Below are 24,175 nucleotides of genomic sequence, written 5' to 3' on the forward strand. Positions count from 1 at the left end.
ATCAGAGGAATTTCTAAATATATTCATATTTTTTTAAGAATTACGAAGACGTATTTCCTTACTTTTAGTATTACCCTAATTATAATAATGAGAACAGAAGTTTACATTTTTACTCACTTGAATCCACAGAGGACAATCTACGAAGCCGTGTCTCTGAAAGTATTTCACTAATATCCTCAAGTGGCTTCATAATTCGTATATATTTTTATTTCACCTTGAAATATTTCTAGTAATTCAATATACAAAAAAGCTACCAAAAGCTTTCCTAAAGGTTATGTTAAACCATTTTGTAATATGCGTCACATATCACTTCTCTTTCCTGCAGTCTTTTTTACTAAAGTCGTTGCTGAAAGGTTTTAACGTTTATTTTATAAAAAATATGAATCACACTGTTTACAACACATCTATAATAATGATACGTAATTTTGTAAGATGTATTAAGTTATTTATTACACTTGAGGCAATATTCTGTTGAAAGTAATACTAAAATGGAAACAAGGAATCATTGGAATCAATTCCAATTCAAGTTTTTCTCAAATAGATTACTTAAACGGTAAATAAGTTTAGTTACTGAGTGCAAAATAAACCGTAAAATTATATTCTCTAAGTTTATTAACAAATTTAATTATAATTTTAAACAGAATTCTTTATCCTCAAGAACATTTTAATGAAAAATATATTTTAAATTGATACATAAATTTAGAATACATACATTTTTAATAAGGGATACTCTTTATTACTTTAAATGTTAGATTAAGTTGGTAAAAATAATTTACCGATAGTTAAATTTAATATCATTATTGAATTATTACACCCCTTATTATTAGGATATTAATTATAATCCTACAACATGACCCTGAAATGAATTAAGTTTGAAAGTGTTAACTACATTTATGTGTAATCTAATATTTGTATATATTTAATGCTATTATCTCATTTGCTTTGATTGTTGTGATAATTCACACGCACATACGTATGCAAATCACATTTGCAAATCATCTCTAAATATTATTTTTCGATTAGTTTGTTTAATGATATCATGAAACAGGACTATCTATAAAAGGCACTTAACAATGTATTTGCAGTTATTCATACAAAGCTTTCTCTGTGAATATGCTTTCATTCATATGCATTCAATAGCCACTCGGCGTGCATTCATTGTTACCTGTATTAATAGGATTTCACTATCTGTTCAGTACATGATTAGTAGAAATTCAATTTTCAGTAAAAGGTCATATTTGCTTCAATCGTTTTCAGTTCTATCATATTTAATTTTACAATCAAATAAGTTTTATTTAAGTGAAGATAGAACACATTTTACAACCAGAAGTTATTTATTAATTTCTTAACAGTTATGTACAACGCTGTTAGTAAATGAAAGTGATTAATACTCGTTTAGTCCAAATGTTCGAAATTGTTGTTGTCAACAATAAAGTTATTTCCTATAAAATTAGATTTCCTTCTTTTGCACTGTTTTCCTTCACTAAAATTTGTTACTAAGGGATCATGTCTTCTAAGTAAGAACTAAAACACATGTTATATTTTTAAAGAAATAATTATTAAAGAACGACAATTATTTATACAATTTTGGTACATATTGTATTTTTGTATATTTACTCAAACTAGAGGACCCCGCTATTTGTTTTCCCCTGATAAAGGTTAAGCTTGGTTACTCAATACATTTTACATTCAATTGACACATCCCAATTGATTTAATTGAATATACACTTCAACGTCATATGATACTTCACTACATATATGAGGGGGCTGTGTGAGTTGCAATTATAAAAAAAAATTAAGTACTTGGTTTGAAATATAATTTAACAAACACCACACGCACTTGGATAGCACAATCGAGTGAGCACGAAGCACATATACGGGCACACTTCAATGATTCAACGGTCAGTCTTCAATGGAAGCTCATTTCAAACTATTTCAGAACTATTCTCATACAGAAAAAGACATTTTGAGAGACGCGGGACGAAAGCACTCTCAGCCACGAGACTTGGCTTAGGTTCTGGCTGCAATCTTAGACCGCTGGGCGGATGGAGGGGGGCTGCATTTGGCAACTCAGTCAGTAGCCAATTTCAGCTCAGAAATTTCATTCATTCTTTTAAAATGTCTATAAAAATAACTCTAGGCTTATTTAAACATTTTCAAAGTGTACAGATCGTTTTGGCAACTTCAAAGCAAAATCATTAAAAGGCAATCAATAGTTGAAAAATAAAGTATTGTAGAAGAAAGATTTTAAACTCATAAATTGAAATATTTAAATTTACGGTGCAGAAAAAATCAATTTCTGTTGAAGAAGGACCTATTTCTTATTGGACAAATTATTGCAGTAGAAAAAACGGAACAAGTTGACCGATAATTTTAAACTTATTTCACAAGTCGTTTTAAAATCAAATATGCCATTATCTTGTTAGGATGCACATACTGATTTCGTAAGGCCTTGTATTAATATAAAATGTATTATTACACAATATTTAAATGTTTTATTCCAAAAATAACTTTTTGTAAAATTTGTGGGGTTATACTCCAATGCTAGTCTCTTTAACATTTTATGATGGAACGCCATCAAGAAAATGAGAAAACTGCACATAAAGGCAAAAATGGTAATCATAGAGCATTCTGCTTTTATGACAAATTACTGCTTTTTCTTATTATTGGGAAACTATTGTGTACAAATATTGCTCACTTCTCTTTTCTTGTAGTCTTTTGAATTACTAGAAATATTACTATTTAGTTCTAAAGTACTTTTATTACAAAAAATAAGTGATATTAATCTCATTATTTCCAACATATTTATAATCTTTATCATCTACTGTGCAAGAGACATTATGCCAAATAATGCAACTAAGGAATTTATTAAAGGCAGTACAACTAATTTATTTCTAAACTTTGATAAAAACTAATACTATTCTGTCAGATTATACATTAATCTATTTACTACAAAAAAATTACATAGTAAATCTTGCAATATTATTCTTTTATTTGTTTGTTGAATATGTGTATTGCAGTACGTAGTGTCTTTATGATATAGAATTAACACTAACATTAAGAGGGTTAAGAACAAAAACATTCTGTGTGCTTGTATAGTGAAAGTTGACTGTTTACAAAAGAAATACTCACTGGGTCGCTCATCTTCGTCCGAGTCTCGACTGTTGGCCCGGGAGTGCTTGTGCTTGCGGTGCCTCTTCTCCCCAGGTAGATGAACCCCCACATACATCGTGTGTGCCCGGTGTCCTGTAACAGATCGTTATTTAGTTGTTTCATACTTTATAAATTGTAAACAGTGTGCAAAATGTGTATGCAGTACACCAATGTACTTTTCAGTGATCAAGGTGTATATACTTTTGTGTGTGTACCTTTCGGTGTATGGAGGTTTGTGTGTGTGTACCTTTCGGTGTATGGAGGTTTGTGTGTGTGTACCTTTCGGTGTATGGAGGTTTGTGTGTGTGTACCTTTCGGTGTATGGAGGTTTGTGTGTGTGTACCTTTCGGTGTATGGAGGTTTGTGTGTGTACCTTTCGGTGTATGGAGGTTTGTGTGTGTGTACCTTTCGGTGTATGGAGGTTTGTGTGTGTACCTTTCGGTGTATGGAGGTTTGTGTGTGTACCTTTCGGTGTATGGAGGTTTGTGTGTGTGTGTGTGTACCTTTCGGTGTATGGAGGTTTGTGTGTGTGTACCTTTCGGTGTATGGAGGTTTGTGTGTGTACCTTTCGGTGTATGGAGGTTTGTGTGTGTACCTTTCGGTGTATGGAGGTTTGTGTGTGTGTACCTTTCGGTGTATGGAGGTTTGTGTGTGTGTACCTTTCGGTGTATGGAGGTTTGTGTGTGTGTACCTTTCGGTGTATGGAGGTTTTGTGTGTGTACCTTTCGGTGTATGGAGGTTTGTGTGTGTACCTTTCGGTGTATGGAGGTTTGTGTGTGTGTACCTTTCGGTGTATGGAGGTTTGTGTGTGTACCTTTCGGTGTATGGAGGTTTGTGTGTGTACCTTTCGGTGTATGGAGGTTTGTGTGTGTACCTTTCGGTGTATGGAGGTTTGTGTGTGTGTGTACCTTTCGGTGTATGGAGGTTTGTGTGTGTACCTTTCGGTGTATGGAGGTTTGTGTGTGTACCTTTCGGTGTATGGAGGTTTTGTGTGTGTACCTTTCGGTGTATGGAGGTTTGTGTGTGTGTACCTTTCGGTGTATGGAGGTTTGTGTGTGTGTACCTTTCGGTGTATGGAGGTTTGTGTGTGTGTGTACCTTTCGGTGTATGGAGGTTTTGTGTGTGTGTACCTTTCGGTGTATGGAGGTTTGTGTGTGTACCTTTCGGTGTATGGAGGTTTGTGTGTGTACCTTTCGGTGTATGGAGGTTTGTGTGTGTACCTTTCGGTGTATGGAGGTTTGTGGGAGTTCCCAATAAACTCATTATTACATCCTTGTCGGCGATGGTAAGGTGAATTACCATCGTATTTTTTTTACATTTTTTTATTTAAGTTACAGTCATTATTACCTACTTTTCAGCGATGGTAAAGTAAATTCCATCGTATTTTTTAAAATGTTTTATTTAAGTTACAGTCATTATTACATCCTGGTCGGCGATGGTAAGGTGAATTACCATCGTATTTTTTTTTAAATGTTTTATTTTAGTTACAGTCATTACTACATACCTTTCAGCGTTGGTAATTCACCTTACCATCGTATTTTTTTAAATTTTGTGTATTAAAGTTACAGAATTGTCAGGAAAATATGGACATAGTAATCATCAAGAAATTGTTAAAACTGTTTAATGGTCTTGTTTAAAAAAGAGTTTTCTGTCATTTTATTTCCATTAGAAGACACATATGAGTGTTACCTTATAATACTACGTTATATGTTGCGATAGATAACGTGAGATAACGAGAATATTTCTTCCTCAAATATCGTAAACTGCCGCCGCTGCGCCGATATTATTCATGAATTTTCACCTTAAAATTGGATTAAAAAACTAATACAAATGATTTAGTTCTAAATCAAAACTTATAGGTTTTTCCAAACGCATGAAACTAATATTTCTTTAGTTCAAAGGCTTATAATTAAAACCTTTGTCAAAAGTCCAGAAACCGAGAGCCAATTCTTGTTTTACAGGTTTATAAACAAATGTTTTGCGACCTTGAAAGAGGAATTGTCCCTAAAAACATTTATTATCAGCCATGTTAGATTTGATGGTGGTCGACAGGTTTAACAATAGAAACGGAGTGTTAGACAGTACAATCAGCTCTAGCAGACGATAAAGACCATATACGAATTTCCTTATTCCAGGAAGACTGGAATATTAGCAAAAATTGGCGCTATTTAGTTTGGGAATATGTGTTTAATACGAAAATTCCATTTGAACTTGCTATCCATACGAAGTCCTAGAAAGTTAATTGAGCCCGATTCGAATATTATTACATCATCGAACACAGAGGTAATATCAATCGGATCTCTTTCAGGTTTGAAGACATCCGATTCTTTCCTCTTCGTTAAAAGTTGTGCTTATCAAAAGTAATGAATTGATTTAGAGAAGAGCTTATCAATAAATCAATGGATTTGGGGAATCAGCTCAAAACAAGGTACTCATGTCATATTGCACAATATGTTGGTTGGTGTACAGATTTAGATCGTTCAAATCCACGAGGAACATCAGTGGAACCAGGATGGAACCTTGAGGTACACATTGATTTAAATGGCATAAAGTTTGATACGAATTTACCAAGAGCATGTATTAATTGAACATATTGAAAGCTATCGGACAAACAGGTTTTTGGAGCGAATATTGGAGGGCATGACACCTGACTCCAATCTAATAAGTAGAAGCCGGTTGACCACCGAGTCAAAAGTCCAGCTCAAATCACAGAAAATACCCAAAAGAATACTGTTGAAGAAAGAAGAAAGGATGTTGATCAGAAATTTATTTATAGAGCATGTAGTTGATTTGCCTCTTAGAAATTCAAATTGTATAGAGACTCTGAGTATTTAAAAATGAAATAATTTGTCGTATACTAAACGCTCCAAGATTTTTCTAACAGTTGGCACTATAGAAATCGGTCTGTAGTTACTCGGGAAAGTTTCGAGCCTTTTTTGAAGAAGGGGTTACTTTTGGATACACTACAGCTGATAACAGTTTTAAACAATAAAGATTTGAAATAATTTATAAGTGGGTTAGACACATATGCCGCTCTCTCCTTGATGATTGATGGTGAAAAGTCATATACATCGATTGTATAACTCTTTTGAGAAAAGAAACAACATTAAAGACATCGTTTTGAGATACAGTACTAAAAAAGTATTTTCGATGAGCCATGATGGGTTTCATTCCTGAGTAATCAGGATGTACTTCCAGACCGCCTACATGCATTACGGCTATATCTGATTTGGTGTTCAGTAGAAGAGGATTTGAAATTAATTTGCTTTATTTTTATGGATACAAATGTTATCCTGGCAAATATAATACATAAAAGCAGAGCAATAAATTGTCACCCTCATTCACCGTTATGGAGCATTGTGGATTGTAAAACAACACAGGCCATCTGAGGGTTGGCTAAAATGGGATTATGTACCCGAGCCATATATTATAGTTTATAATTTTTAGCCTTAGATTGTGCATATGACATATTGTAGATTTGTCAAATTATAAACAATTGGGTCATTGTGTTTGGTTGTTTTTTAAGTTTATATTATTATTTTAGTTTATATTTACAGTAGAAGAAGATGTCTCATTACAGATAGATAAATTTAAACTTTACTTTTGACACCTTTTAAAATTGTATTTTTTGCATTCCGGTTATCTATTAAAACCATCAACTGCTAGCAACAGACAATGAAAAGTACCATTAAATCGCAAAAAGTATGACGCGCATTTCCAGGGATATAAGATTCAAACCTTGTCTTTTTCAAATGTTTAGGGATGTAAAGCCACTGATGATTATGTCATAGTTATGTCATTTATTTTTATAAAACTATGTACTGCTCATTACAGATTGTTTACATCACTACTGAATTTAGTAGTGTCAATTGACAAATTGACACTGTCAATTGACAGTTGACACTGTCAATTGACAAAGTTACAATTTTGCCTTGATATTAAATTTTCGTTGTAGTTTCTCATATTACTATATAGTAAACTTTATAATCCTGGATCAAAGAGCCAGTTTGGATGGTATAGGTACACAATCTTGTTTTTCTTGGAATTTGAAAAACAATACAATTTTTCCTAAAAAGAAACCGATCGTCAGCCGCGATCGTATTAGTGGAAACCGATATAGGAAGGTATAAGTAAAAGAGTTTCAGATCATATCGTTTTCTGATTTATTCACTTACAAACAACCGTTAAATAATGTAAATACATTTTAAATCAGGGTCAGTTAAATATATCTGGATTTTAAAGAAGTGTCATCCAATCTCTTTATCAAGTAATCTGGCAATGGTATAAATATTATTAGAAAGCCTCACTGTCGGTTTTAAATGTACCAAATTAGGAAGAATATCATTTGAAAAAATATAATTTTCTATTTTAATATCTTTAATACCCTCTACTAATTTAAATTCCACCAAAACTTGCATAGCTAATGATCGATTTCTTTCTTAGGAAAAAAATTTGTAAAAGATTTCAAGAAGACCAGGTTGTGTGCTTATAAAATGCACATTGGCTCTAATTTTAGACTTTCGGAGCTTGGAATTTATCCTTTTTAAATCTTAATATCCAATTATTCAAAGGTGGATTCAGAGATGGAAATATTTTTAAATTGTAATTACTTGTTATGTCATTGAAATAGACTTATGCCTAAGATGCCTCTGCTATATTGCAGGGATTACCTGCGATACCGTGGGTAACAGCTAGTAACGTATAAAGCATTTATTGCGATCGTGTTCAATCATACTAATAGCACAGTAGTTCATATAAGTAATTTGGATGCATCTACACTATGAGTTGTGATGCGATGAGCTGCATGAACTTGCTAGTGTAATACAGCCAAATAGGACACCAAAATGTAATATCAGTAAACCCAACACTGGGTTTGACAGTAAGTGACGGATGGGGGATCTCATGGCTCCACATTGGAGATGAATGGAACCGTGTCATATTCTCCGCTCATCGCACTGCAATGCTACACCCGCACATTCCGTCACGGTCAGCGACAGAGATAAATGTCCATTCATAACACCTCAGTTATCCATTCACAACTACACTAATCATCAAGTGACTTTTTTTAAATGTGTGGTGCTCTTTCTATTCGGAAAATGAGCGTTTGCCCTCGTGGTAACTTTCTAAAGCATGTTTTGAATGGATTTGAAACATTATATACTCGTATTATAAACGTCGTCTACCATTGGGAGTATTTTATATAAATTACGATTACAAAAACTCTTCAAGCAGCGTGTTTTTAAATATGAGTTCAATAGGTTTGTTAGAAAATACTTTGTTGCATGAAATCATATTGTAAAAATTAGACTAGTTTTTTGGAAACGGTTAAAAAAGTATTGCATACTATATGGTTGTAACACAATGTCTTCAAGTATAAACTAAATTGAGAAACTACGTATTTAGGATTAAAGAGTTTTTCAAACAATTTAATATTTTTATAATAACTTGACACATTTACTTAGAAAGTGTGTTCACAGTACATAATATGTGGGGATTTAGCGAGAATATTCAGAAATGTACAAAAATACAATATAACATAAATAATAAATGTTTGATATATGATCAAAAACTCCAATAAATGATAGATTTTTATTATTGTGAGGCCTCTCATGCTCAATGAACACATCGTCAGACCCACATAACTGAAATAATATTAAATAATAATTCAATTAAATAATAAAGTTAAAATGAGTTGATGAAGTTCAAGCAGTAGTTTTACCGGTTTTTTTAAACAATTAATGCTTTGAATATTTTTAAACTAATAACACGCTTATAGCATCAATAACTTTATTATACATAAAAAAACTTTATTTGCAATATTGTGTTAAACAATGATATAACGTATGAGCGAAATATTCCACCTATAATATATAATTCCTTTAATATTTTTAAATGATAACTTTGTAAAAATGTGTATATTAATAGGTACTGTATATGTGTGCAGAAATACACATAGACCCACTACGTGACAGAATGAGTCCCATTAATTCAAATTAAGTTTCTTAAGGAAATAGGATGATATAAATATTTATAAACAAACGTAAAAAACAAAGGAACAGATCTGAAGAAAAAGATTTGTATAAATATAAAGCCTTATGTATGTTATATATACATATATGTTTACAACGAACATAAAAATGTAAGGTATTACACAAATAAAATGAATTAATATTGGAGTGATAAAATTAACTAATACTTAAAATCCGATAAGAAAAAGCTTCTGCAATGTAATCATTCATTAGTTAACATTAAAAATTATTTTATAACAGTTTTAGTGAATCAACTATTAGCGCTTAAAGAATTATAGTTAAGCTAAATTTGCGAATTACTCTTGCATACATTACCTCTTAATATTATTTTAAGTTGCGCATGTGTTGTCACTGTTGATGTGTTTCAACACCAATCCGCAAGCTCTTAATTGCATTATTAGAGAAGGAACCGGTAGTTTTAAACTTTCAAGAACACACTGATTCAAATTATCTGTGGCAAGTTGATATTTTTCACGAAAGAAAATTGTTAAATGCATTAGTATCGTTCCTGCTGGGATCGAAGCCGTTACCCCATGTGGCAGCCGTTTAATTGTAAAGCAAAGTAAAGATGTTTTATTTTACCAGGTTAAGAAGCCCTTTCTAAAACTTAACCTGGAGACCAACGGCTTAAAAAATGACTTCCGAACCACCACCAACGGCCAGGCAGGCAAGCTACTTGCATGGACAGGATCACTCAGTGGTCACCCATCCAAGCAGCAGCCACGCTCGACGTTGCTTGATCCGGTTATCTTGCGATAACCGTTGTACCCGCTACACTACGCCATTGGAAAATAATTGCCAGACAGCAACTGATTATTCACAGTTTACTATGGTCAACCTATTTATCGTATTGTTATACCTTTATGCGTCTAGTTAATAAGAATTTCGCTTCTCTTGCAGGCCAAAATCCCCAACCAGAGTAGGAAACCAGTAGCTACCATGTACCTGAATGCGTGAAATACGTTATATATCTTGGATTAATTGATAGTTTCTCAGTTTGTACGAATCACGCGGAAGTGTACTTCCGCGTGATTCGTAATGAAACCGTGAAACCGTTTCCACACATGCTTGTAATATCAATTGAACTTCTATCTCAAATATTAAGAATCAACTGTAAAAAATTAAGTCATCAAATTTTAACTTCAAATCGTAATGATACATCATCGACTATAAAAAAAGGTTTCCTGTAAGGATAATGCTAAATGTCTTTGGTAGTATATTAAATACCATGTATCTGCATAACTCCAGATTGACGTTACTTACATCGGATCATTAATATACCAAATATTACAACATCAGCAGGTAAAGTATTAACAAAGATTAACAAGGAATTGTATTCCGTTCTATGTGTAATACTTCAAAAGCGAGCATTTGTTGAAAAATGTATGCGGATATAGTAAATTTAAACTCTTGACTTTAGATTAGCCTACTTGGGTATGTATATCGTGAACTAAGAACATCAAACAATTATTATTGAAGTGGACTTCCCCCGCTGAGACGTCATGTACAAGGTAAGTAGTGAAGTAGCTTACCAAAGGCTTTCTGGATGATGATGATCCAGGATCAATGGACTGATATTGTTCACTTGCTTTGTGCAGACAAATTACTCGGCCATCCATTCTCTGATCTTTCCAATCTCGCAGGCTTTCCTTGTAAATTATTTTGCAATGTACATCAGGGAAAAGGACAAAGTGCACTCAGTAGCCTTATTAGATTAGATGATCAAATACAATAAAAATCATCACAGCACTTCACTTACGAAAAAAATATAATTCTGGCGGTACCAAAAAGCTCAAGCCTGATTTTCCCCTTAGGATACCTAAAAATATTAATCGGTAATTTAAGATACTTAATACATAACTGCTATTTGTTTGTGTTTTGGTTTTTAAGCAACGGTATAACAATTCGAGTTCTAAGCATATTCTTACATTCCATTCTGTAGTGTTAATCTAAAATATTCTAGAATTTTATTCTACGCCATGAAATAACAGAATGCAATACCAGTAACCGGGAAAATATTAAATATATAGTATGACTAATCTTAGATATATATATATTTTACTGATTATAAGCTTAAACCGTATTGTAATGGTAAACTACTAAAATATTTTACGAATATAGTGTACTTTTAAGTAAGTATTTATTAAGTAAGTAAGTAATTTATACGTTTTAGTACGCATACACAGAAAAATACAGACGGAATACTTACGAGGCACGTTCAGAAAGTAAGTGTACTGGTACTCTTACAGTTATAGGGAACACTTTTTCGACATGTTGGCAACACTGCCCGCGTAGCTTAAATCCTCCCCTTCAAAACGAGACCAATTCGAGGTCAATGTATTGAAAAACTCTTGACAAGCAGCATCTCTCGCGAAAAATGTCGATCGTATCTCCCAAAGTGCGAAATTCGCGCCGTCATTCGCTACTGGGAAAGCTCCGGTTGAAATTTGAGGTGGAAAATGTTTAGACTGCCTCTTAGTTTCAGGCGTGTAGTGGGAAACCCAAGTTTCGTCTCTAGTGACAATAGAATAGAGAAAATGATCGCCTTCGAGTTCGTAGCGTTCCAAAAACTCTGGAGCTCTGCACTCGATTCAACTTGTGCTTTTGTGTCAGCTGTTTTGGGATCCACCTCGCAGACAATGTCCGACATCCGGGGGTTTCTGTGATTGTTTAGAGTATCAGGGATCTAGAGATTTGCGGAAATATCGCAGTAAGGAAATAACGTTCCATACTGCGTTCGTATGGAACGTTATTTCCTGATTCGTTATTCGTTATTCCTGACATTAATCTGCGATCGTCACGGACCGCGTTCTCGATTTTTTCCACAAGTTCGTCAGTCACAGTTGAAGGTCTTCCGCTCCTCTGATCGTCATGCACGGAAGTACGGCCATTTTGAAACTCGTGACACCACTTGTACGCTCGTACGATTTATAGCTCCATTAACGTAAACAGTTTACACCTCATTATGAATTCCAACCCGAGCTTTTCCCTTCACAACGAGGTAGCGAATGACGGCGCGAATTTCGCACTTGGCGGGAGATACGATTGACTTTTTTCGCGAGAGATGCTACTGTGTCAAGAGTTTTCAACACACTAATCTCGGATTGGTCTCGTTTTGAAGGGAAGATTCAGGCTACGCGGCAGTGTTGCCAAAATGTCAAAAATGTATTCCCTGCGGCTGTGAGAGTACCAGTACACTTACTTTCTGGACGTGCCTCGTACATAACAATAAAGGTTGATAAACTGTTTATATCACACTCAGTTTCCCTTGGCTTCCCATGCAGTTTAATTTTGAACGACCATGGAACATATTGACTAAACGATAGTCACTAAAAGATATTAAAATCTCTTGATCCATTTTAGATTTAGGGTTAAAGACGTGGCCCTGAAGTTGGAGGATGAAATTGTTTTATAATTACATCTATAATGTATAGAATTCCTCTCCAATATCTAATGATATTTAATAGTATGGGTCCAACTATATCAGGAAGCATTGAACTATTAAAAGTTATTGAATTATTATGGAAAATCCTAAGTCTACAGGGAGACTAAAGTCGAAGTCCTTAGCTTTTCAGTTAATACACTTATGACGTAATAAGTATGGCATTTTACTACAGCTAATTAAAATCCCAATCAAAACAAACTCTGACAAAGAAAGACTTCTGCACCTAACATGACACTTGTAAGGTGTAGCTGACTTTGACAGGTGGTTAACATAAAATTTATTATCTTCTGGTTAATTTAATAATGCACAGTGTTAATGGAGATTACAAGACAGTGTGGCGTGATCCGGAGGGATTTTTTAATTATAAATAATCCTGTATAAGAGACTCTAAGAATGTCCATGTAAAATGTCGGTATAATCGGTACAGTAGTTTTTACGTGATTGAGTTAAGCACACAAACACACGGACAGACATCATTATATTGTTATATTATAGTATAGACGAGATATCAAATAATGATTTAGTTGAGCGTTTATGAAGGGGGGGTAAGCGATGGTAAAACATTAACCTCACTCAATATTGTTGCTATAGCAACCATCTGCAATAAATCTCCAATTTCCCACGAATGTTTGGTTTGATATAGTAAGATTTGTGGAGGCTATGAGATCTGATCTTGTTTTGTCCTGCTGACTGCTTGTATTTGTGAAAAGTTCGTTGCATCAGGCTGTGTAAAGAACAGACATATATCTAAGCTAAATGGCAGGAAAAATTGTATTTATGTGTTGAAACAGATATTTTATTTTTTAATTTTACAAATGAATCAATAAAATGCAACTCGTGTCCTCCAAGTACTTTATTCAATTAGGACTTGGATCAAAGTTCTATAATGAGTTGACTTTCAAACAAATCATTTTTGTTGTTAAAAATTGTAGGCTGTTTATACTTGTATATAATAATATACGTGATACGTGATATTTGATTGTTGAGTTTAGCTCTAATTTATCTTAATTTTACTGCAGTGTCTGTTATCAGTCGCTGTCTCACATTTGAATCCTGAACTCTGGAAATCTGGATCTGACATCCACAGAATGTTTACGAAGAAGCTGAAAACGAACCTTTACATCGTTTCGACATCAGATACACCTATAAATAGGTGAAGTGGCCGTGTCATTGTCTCATTAGGTGCACAATTTACTGCACTATGATGTTCTGACACGATATCTAAGCACGTTGGGTCAACCGAGTTTTCTACACATAACGTAGGCATGGTAGGAAGGGTCAATTCAATTTGAATGTTAAGTTTACCTTGGAGACAGCATCAAATACTAGACGCTGCAATAAAAGGAAGGTGAGCTGGAGCAAAACTCACCATTCGAATTGAATTGACCCTTCCTACCATGCCTATTTTATGTGTAGAAAACTTGTATTATTACTTGTACGTTTTAATAGGTTATAGAACATAAAGACAGCAATGATAGGAGTTGATGATAGGTGTGAAGAGGTGAGACACGAGATGGTAAGAGGTACAAGCGTAGTGCATAGTTGAGACTAACGGACCGGGGAGGTTGAAGAAAAAGCCTGGATTGGATCGAAGCTAAACGAATTACACTTTGTCTTAGATTAAAACTGTTATTGTTTAAGTTTTACTCTCAAACTTTTGTTTTAGGACTTGGATCAAAGTTCTATAATGAGTTGACTTTCAAACAAATAATTTTTGTTGTTAAAAATTGTAGGCTGTTTATACTTGTATATAATAATATATAATTGGATAATTTTGTATGTTATACGTTTAATACATATTACCTAGAGAATTTTCTCTAACTGTAGATACTTTGCCGTTAATGTGATTGAATCTTAACTGGATAGAATATTTATTAGTCGAGGGATAGCATCAAAAGAGACGTTCAAATATGCGACATATAAAACGAGAACATTGGCAGCGATCTGTGTTTGATATTGAGTAAGATGAAATTCATATAACATGACAATGCTGTAAACGAATTGCTCATCCATATCAATTCGCTGTCTCTGACTAACATATTCAATTTGCTTGAATAGAATTTCTGTCCATATGTTTTAAGATTACGGATTGAAAACATTGATGAATATCATATTGGGAATAAATAAAAAAAATCAGGTATTTAATTTTTGCGTGATACTTGAAGATTATAAAAAACGTGACAGCATACGCAACATGTATCTATGTATAACTATAAGGCACTACTCACACTAACGTTATTACGATCTAACCAATAAGAAAATACCATAGTTCATTCATTGTTTAAAATAGTCTATTTCATAAATTGTAAAGCACTAAAGCAAGTTAAAGAAGTGCAACATGGAAAATAACAGTTCCAGTAAAACTCACACAAATTGTTAATCCGTATGGAATACGAAAGAAACTGTCTGATAGCTATAAGAGGTGAATATTTTATCCTAAAGATCCCTGAACAGGAAATTGCCTCTGTCTGGATCAGAATCAACAACAATTGAGGCAGAGCTGTCCTTAGAAGGTTAATTTCCATAGCCCCTCCCTTCTCTCTGCCAGGATTGTTTCTGAGAAGATTGTATCATGGTTAAAAGATAACACCGGAAATTAATATGGATGTAGGTAAAATACGAGTAAATAAGGGTTTCTAATTAATTATAATAAGCGAAGTTAATTATTCTTCTCATTGATTGATTTTATAAAATTTACTTAGAGTTAAACCTCTGTAAAAATATCAAGGATATTTTAATGAATCGATAAAATAAAGATTATATCACATATTCATAGTAAATTTGATCTTTCCTATAAGATAAGAGGATTTTTCCGATTTATAAAACTAAATTTAAAAAAGGCAAAAACTGTATCTTTGTTTTAAGAAAGACTACAGACCCTTTTTATCTGATATAATTTATATGATTACTTTGATATAAATTTTAATAAAGTTATCCTCTATTCTCTCCTCCTCTAACTGTACGCATCTTTGGTCCTAAGTGGTCCTAACTTCGGTAAATAAAAAGATGGTTTTTTGAGAATTACGGAATTCGGTCCAATCTTTATTTTCCTCGTTAACAGTACCGTATCAGCGAGTTCCCTTGACAGACCTTGTCGATTTGCCGTAGTGAGCAGCTGTTTATATTTCTCCAAAATAGCACTAAAAAACGTTACCTTAAAACCATCAATGTCAAATCTTATTTACTAATTTTGGCAGGAAATTTATATTTTATTCCTAAGTCAACTTATCATGATTTTAAGATGTTTTTATTACAAGCTAAATGTTTTAATTACATTGGAATAAACGTTTCTTTTTCATAAATTTCTAATATTATATATCGCAGAATGATCACTTTACTGTCCAATCCCATAAAATTGGAGTTTATATATTAAAAGTATCAACTTAAATATTATTTTTAATTGTTTTGTCCACTTATAATAATTAATAACATAATTATATTAATGTAATAAATAATAACATGGACTGTTTTGGGAATTTGCGATAGTTAATTCAAAGTTTCTGATCTGGGATACTAAATGTTTCAATTTTTATCAGCTCTAACGGATTTTTTCAACGGAAAAAAATAGATTTTGGTACCAAACCCAACAAAAGTGACCAATACAACAATTTTCCAATTAAAAAAATTCAATTTTAAGTTATATACAAAGTTAATTGATTTTTTATCGAAGTTGGAACGTATACAATATAATACATCGAAAGTGGTGAAATCAGTTTTGAACGAATGTGTAATTAGTTGTGAACTGCAGTTAGAACATATACGAGATGATCGATCGATAGTGGTAAAATCACTTTTGAACGAATGTGTAATTAATTGTGAACTGCAGTTGGAACGTATACGAGATGATCGATCGATAGTGGTAAAATCACTTTTGAACAAATGTGTAATTAATTGTGAACTGCAGTTGGAACGTATACGAGATGATCGATCGATAGTGGTAAAATCACTTTTGAACAAATGTGTAATTAATTGTGAACTGCAGTTGGAACGTATACGAGATGATCGATCGATAGTGGTAAAATCACTTTTGAACAAATGTGTAATTAATTGTGAACTGCAGTTGGAATGTATACGCGATAATCGATCGATATTGGTAAAATCAGATTTGAACAGATGTGTAATTAATTGTGAACTGCAGTTGGAACGTATACGAGATAATCGATCGATAGTGGTAAAATCAGTTTTGAATAAATATGTAGTTAATTGGAAAAATACAAGTGGAACCTATATAAAATAATCTACCGATAATAGTATGGTCAGTATCATAGATAAATCACTTCACAAATTACTTCACACTATAGTCTTTTCCAGCTGGATGATTCACTTAACTTTATTTTTAAGTCCTTCAAGAGACAAAGGAGTTGGTCTTGACTTTGTGACCGGAGTCACAGGTAAATCTTATTAATGGTTTGTTACAGTGCGCTGTCTATTATGGAGATCTTACATGTCTTCATAAACATTTTTTCATTATTTCGCATAGTAATACGATACTAGTGTTTCTCACTTCAGTCTACAGCTTTATCTAATTATAGTTGTATTTATACTTACGTTTTCCACCTATAAGATCGTTATTTAATGTCTTTATTTCATCCATCGAAACAAAGCAATGATCAAATGGGATCACTCATAAGCTTTATCTGCTAAAATACAAGTTCTAGGAATATTTTAAAACTTTTCATGCTGGGATTAAATTTTTAGGAGCTGCATAACACTTTTTATGGTACCTCCACTTTGAAAATACTGTAAAATTTGTTCTTTTTCGTAAAATATGTCTAAATTTAATTTGATCACTACCCTTACCAATGTCTTTACGTCAATACGTCGTAAATCCTTTTAAACAATAGGAACAAGCACCCAGCTAACATTTTATAATGGTGGGTAAAAATTGGCTGATATTTTGGCTGATATTTTTTGTAATATGTGCAAATTAATTTTTTGATAGCACAGTCACTAGAGAATTCTTGAAACGAACATTAAATTTGAATAACCTTAATTATTTCTTTTACAAAGAAGTGAATTTTCATCATCCAACTTGCCAGCTAGATTTTGAATAAAAATGCAATCCTAGTTCGAAAAGAAACCTCCAAATAGTCAAATGATCCGGGTGCATTCAATATTGATCGATGCCTTGCCGATTGTACAGGTTTGAAAAAAAGTCGAACAAATTGTGGTTGATTTGTTTGCACGTACTTTTACGATTGGGTTCGAAGAGCACAGTTCGAAAGGTACTATTGTATTACAGTACCCATTCAAGTCACGCCTGCAGGCACTGGACGTGACACCAGCACAACTGCTACGCTTAACCTGAACCGACTGTACATGTGCAGCATCGGTCGAATGTTCAGAAAAAAACCACTGAGAGGAAAATATTGCAGAATTGCAGTATGCTATATGAAAAGCGTCTTCAAAGAATTTTCTTCTCTGTAAGAAGGTACAAATAAAATTCCATGGTTTAAAATTTTATAATATTTCTAAAACCCTACGAAATTATAAATGTAAAGATTGTGCAACATTAAACACGTTAATTTTTTAAAATAGTAAGATATACTTTTACATGAGCTGGGATATTCGTTTACAATCTCCTAGTTGGGATTTAAATGTTGATGACTGCTGGGTCAACAGAGATTTAAAATTTGTCTAATTTGAATCAGTAGTACTGAGATATTAGTCACACATATTCAGTTTATTTTTTAAAATTAAATGAAATGGAAAATGTAGTTCTTAAAAAGGGAGTTAGGGCTGTCAATCCCCCTCTACCATTCAAATTCAGGGGAAAATATTCCATTTGTTTAAAAAAAACTTACAACATAAAAATATATTCTTAATGAAAGATAGACAAATAAACTTAACAATGTAGAAGAGAGAAGATAAAGATCGATAACTGATTCAACCACTCAAACACACTGCTCGACCTCATACTCGCTGCTAGCTCCATCGCCACTCACTCCTATATCTTCCCCCTCCTCCGAAGCTTTATTAGAGGCAAAGATCCTGAACAGTAAACGACGTATTACGAAGGGATGATCTGTGAATTGGAATTGTTAGTACAGCGACAGGTAAAGGTTGAAGCCTATCGCTCCATTCTTTCTCAATATATTCTGCGGAAAATACACAGATCTCAGACAAATATATTGACATAAAAGAAATTTTGACAGCCTCGTAAAAGCTAGAAGAATACATAACATTTAAGGGGGTCGGGAAGCCGTATCTTAGCAATGTTAATTTGTTGATTTTTAAGGAAAATTTATTTTTATAATATTACAGATAACATGGTAATTCTTTTTTTATATTATTTTGTATACAATTTTACAACTTTTGACACAGAGATTTTTAAATTATTCAAAAATTAGCATTTTTACAATTAAAAAAAAAAACACTAAAACAACTTTTTTAACATAAATCAAAAAATAAAAATCTTAAAATTAAAAAGCCTGTGTTGAGTCTTGAACATCAACACCTACAAAATAAAAAAAATATCATCAATTTATTTTTGACAGGTACTGAGAAAATGTTCCTTTAGTTGGAAAAAACTAACTTTCGGGAAATCAAAGATAAAGGTTACACTTACAATCATCCTACCTTTTTATGCATTCCAGCCCCATAAGATGGATTTTCAGGGTCTTCTGCAGCCTCATATTGGTCTTCTAATCTCCTTAAACTTAAAAAATGGTCTGGATTGTGGTTGCAGTACTTCACAAAATAATTAATAAAAAAACTTCTTCAGTATTGCATAAATTTGGTCTTAAATTAAAGGTCATGAAATTTATATTAATATGCAATCAAAATTTAAAAAAGTATTTTTTTCCTTCCCGACCCCCCTTAAAGTCTCTATTGCAATTCACTGTAAAGATATCTCTTTGTGGGCGCTAAACGAAATGCTTAACCCTTGATAATAGTAGTGGGCTGAAGATGGTTGACGAAATAACGTGTTGGTTCTGTTAATAAAGAAAATCGTCCACTAAACAACAGACTTTCAGTGAAAAATCGTCAGGCATGAGGATGAATACCAGATGCTGCCTAGTCTGACCTGGTGTTAACCTGCTGACCTCAGACACTGCATCAATTGACTTTATAGCTCTATAAACCCCGGATGGACTGTCTTGTTTCATTGATGGAGATATTATGGCTTGATGTCATTTAATGTATTTTATTTATGCAGTTTTCCAGTTTCTTAATCCAAATTCTATGTATGACCAATATTATATTTAATTATTTATTAAACGTTTCGTTTTATACAATTTAATTCAAAACTAATCAAACCATAATTTTATTGTCAGTTTTAAATAATACTAAACAAATTTATAATAAGTTTCTGGACCGTGTTTTGTAGAAATATTTCTTAAACTTCATGTGGCCTATATGGATTTGATTACGTGCAAAATGTGTTAATTTATAGAATGAAGTATTTTAATTTCAGTTTGTCGAGGTATTTAATTGTCTCTGAGGGTAAATTCTATCACATACTTTGCCATACATTCCTGGTAGGTCACCATATCCCAGAAGAAGGATAGACTACGTCTCCGGATAGCAGGTAAACCTGAAAATCATGAGATCATTGAGGAACAGAAGACTATAATAGTTCGTATCGATTGTGGTAGACAGTTTCCCGTCTCTGGTCTTGACATCAAGTATCTATAGCTAATTCTGATTATATTTGTCCTAATAACTTTTCGACTAATTTATTTGTTCTTACTTGTGAGATATCACAAACTGGGCAGAGCAACATATTCTAAAATAGAGAAATGAAAACTTTCAGCCTTCCTCACTCAAATCTACATGACATTTCAAGAAACATCTACTAAGTTGGCAGATGAAATTTATACATGAATACATAGCTCGTGACTAGGAACACACCCATAGCAGAATGAGGATTTTTGCGCTGGTGACGCTGTCAGACACGACGCAGGCGTTCAGGAAGTTTGAGGGGCGGTATGCTGAGGGAGGATTTTTAATGCAATCGGAAGACACCTACACAATCAACACCGCAGCAAATTTACCCTGAGTAAATCAAACGAGATAACCTCTACAATGCGCAAAACATTATTCATTTCTTGAAAAGGGTCTAAATAAGATGCTAGATAAGGAATAAAATATCGTCCTGTACCGTAATTGTTCTTTCTCTCGCCAGAAACTTAAGTAGCAATCGCAGAGATTCCAGCTAAAGAGTTAGATAATTCTTATTTTAAAGGTGATAAACATTTCGTAACTGACTAATTTACTTATAAAGTCTAAATACTTAGTTCATATTTATTTTAGATACATTAACGAGTAATTCTCAACAATTTAAAAATTAACTATTAAACATATTTAAGCAACAAGTCATGGTTACCATATATCAGTGGTAAAATGATAAAATAAAATTTACATTGAAAATTAGATATCATTGGGTTGACCCAAGCCTAATACTACCATAATTCCATGTAAAACTCTAGTGCTCTAGTTTCCATTTTTTATCCACTATTTATTAGTAAAGCATCTGATAAATGCTAGTAAGGAGACTGTTTTAATTTAACATTGAATAAAACTCATTATTCACACTAATAGACTTTACCAATAAAACGCGTACTTAGGGATTCCAGAGTTGCAAACTGGTACTAATTAAAAAGTACAATAGAAAGTCAGTATCACCTACTATATTATGTATTCTAGGTGTTGTCTGTTATATTAGTAATTTATAAAAAAAACCGTGACTGAAGTGGAAGATTAATCTCAACACAGCTTCTATACTTAGACACCCTCGCACATTACTTAATCTCACTTCATACCTTCATTTAATCAAGTCTTGGCGCGTTTTCTCTAATATAATACTCATATACTCTACCATATTTTGTGCATAACTCTGATAATTTCTCGACAGTTGATTACCGTGTAGGATTTGTAATAATGGGAGAGAAATTACATGTCTAAGGATAAGGATATAAAAATCTTTACAAAACATAATTAACAGGTTTTTATTCAGTTTAAATATCTATGACAGATTATGTAAAACTGCCTTAAAATATAATTTAAATATTTTATTCCAAAGAAATGTGAAAAGAAGTAATATTTAGTTCACGACTCATTTTAATGTATTTTATTTTTGGCGTACATTTTAGGCAGAGTTAGTATAAAAATTACATCCAAATTAGTTATTGAAATGTTTTGTAAAACAGAGGTTTATATAGTAGCTCAAATTTAAAGATGTATATTTTTTATTATTTTGAAATCAGTAGATATATAAAAAATATAGTACTAACTTAACAAGAACTATATATGTTCAAATATTAATTAACGTAATTATAATTTTGTCGAAGAAAGTTTTACAAGTAATATATTTATATTATACGTTGTACATTAAAAAAATCTTAAGTATTCTTATTTTATGGAATATTGTGCAAATCTCATTTTATTATGATGAAAAAATGTTCTATAATAAAATGTGCATAAAAAACAAATCATAATGTGTGTTTTGTAAATTATCATCAGCAAAAACATAATGTTATTTGTTTTAAGAGTAGACACAAGAGTCTCAGTCGTAGCTTCATAGATTTCCAGTCGAAGAGAATATTGGTGTGTTGGTTCGATATGGTTCAACAAATGAATTTCATAGAAAAATCACGTTTATAGATTGTTGTATATCTTAAAAAACAAATTCGAAAAATATTTTCTGTTATAAAAAATATTCATGATGAAAAACTTTTGAATTTCTAGTATTTTGCACTCTAATTTTAAGTTGAAAATGAATAGAGCAATGGTATTTAGCTAAAAGTCTAAAATAAAAAAAGGCAGACTCAAACCTTTTATTAGTAATGTCTTGTCAGAAAGTCGCTGTGGAGAAATTGCAGGGACGCAAGTAGTACCTGGTGCAGGATAGTCACAACACAACTAGAACTGACGTAAGCTAAGTTTTGTGAACGGACACAAAGGAGCGGCACCAAACTACGACAGGGTAGTAGTGTCGGCCAGGCCTCGTATCGACCTCGGTCTACAGGCTTCAGTGGCGGCCTCGGCTAACAGGATTAATGTCCGATACTCGCATTTGTCATCGGGTCCGATTCCGAACCGAATCAAATCCATTATTCAACATCAACCGTGTCAAGACGATTCCAAGTGGACTTCATAGCGGGTCGGATATAAATCGACCATCAAGCTAGTTATTGGACCCGTGCTCACCTGTCAATCCGCATGGATGCAGTCAAGTAGTATTAGAAAACAAATGATAAGAAACACGCACTTTTTGAAAATAAAAAGATGAAATTATTATAATTTATTATAAATAATTTATAGTAACAAGTTCAGTAGTAAGTAAAATTGTATCATACAAGAGATTGAAAGTATTAAGAAAGAGATGTTTTACCTAGAATAAAATAAACAGGTTCCTTCAAGGACTTAGTCTATCCTATTCTTTAGGTGTCAAATGCTAAATTGCAAATCATTTTTACTTTATGCTAAGCTACAGCTTTTTCAACCATAAATGAGAAACATATTTTACTGTCAAAAGTAAAAAGTATATACAGTTCAATAAATAAAGAACCGATTCAGCATGTCAAATTTCTTTGTCGTATTATACCATACATACATTTATACGTATTACATTATAAAAAAAAAAAACACAATTCTGCTTTAAAGTTTAAGAAAATAGTTATATTATATTTATTTATACACTAAATAATTAATATAAGTTCAAAAGTAAGGAAAATTGTTACAAATCATGAAATGAAAGTATTAAGAATTTGATCTTTTACCTACAATGAAATAAACAGGTTCCTTCAAAGACTTATGTCTATCTTCTTCTTTATGTGTCGAATGATAAATTATAAATAATGTTTTACTTTATGGTAAGGTACAGCTTTTTCAACCATATATAAGAACACATGTTTTACTGTCAAAAGTGAAAAGTTTACATTTCAATAAATAATGAACTGATTGAGCATATCATGTTTCTTAGTAGTATTATACCATACATTTATACGTAATATATTATACAAAATAACACAATTCTGCTTTAAATTTTAAGAAAATAGTTATCTTATATTTATTATTATATTTAAATAATTAATATATTATTAAATTATTTACAAACCAAAATAAAGTATACTACAATTTATATTAAGTAAATTGTGTGCATGTTTGTCCAGTTAGCTTATAAAGCCTCTGCACTGAGAGTAGAGCGAGGAGCGGCGGACATTCCAGCTGGAAGTGCCTGCTGTAAGATGGAGCGTCATTTGTCTACGTCACTCACTATCCTTTGCGCTCCAACAAGCCCTGCAACTTCACGGCCGGGCTGCTCTTACCACGAAAGCGGTCCAAGGCAGGGTGGCTCAGGTCACCTCAAATCTCTAGCTCCGGGTTGTCGTTGCAGGAGATGTGGTACATCATACAAGACAAATGCCCATGTGATGTGCCACTGCTTGCGCATGGTACCTGCCATAAAAAGACGTCACGACTCCATCTTGGACATTCTGGCGTCAGAGTCCCGTGGTCTTCGGACGGAGGTGCGGCTGGATTTGACAATTTTCGATAGAAGCAACAACATTATACGTATCGTTACGTCACAGTTCCGTACGAG

General features: G+C 32.9%; 1 protein-coding gene across 1 annotated transcript in view; it reads right to left on the reverse strand.

Annotated features, from left to right (window-relative positions):
• The window catches only part of LOC124364956 (sodium-driven chloride bicarbonate exchanger-like), a 290,283-nt gene that overhangs the window by 20,762 nt on the left and 245,346 nt on the right, over window positions 1–24,175 (reverse strand). The window contains exon 3 of the mRNA XM_046820802.1: window positions 3,133–3,246. Within this exon, the coding sequence (XP_046676758.1) occupies window positions 3,133–3,246 (114 nt within the window). The remainder of the gene's footprint in view (window positions 1–3,132; window positions 3,247–24,175) is intronic.

Source organism: Homalodisca vitripennis, chromosome 6 (genome assembly GCF_021130785.1).
Source record: "Homalodisca vitripennis isolate AUS2020 chromosome 6, UT_GWSS_2.1, whole genome shotgun sequence".
Lineage (NCBI taxonomy): Eukaryota > Metazoa > Arthropoda > Insecta > Hemiptera > Cicadellidae > Homalodisca > Homalodisca vitripennis.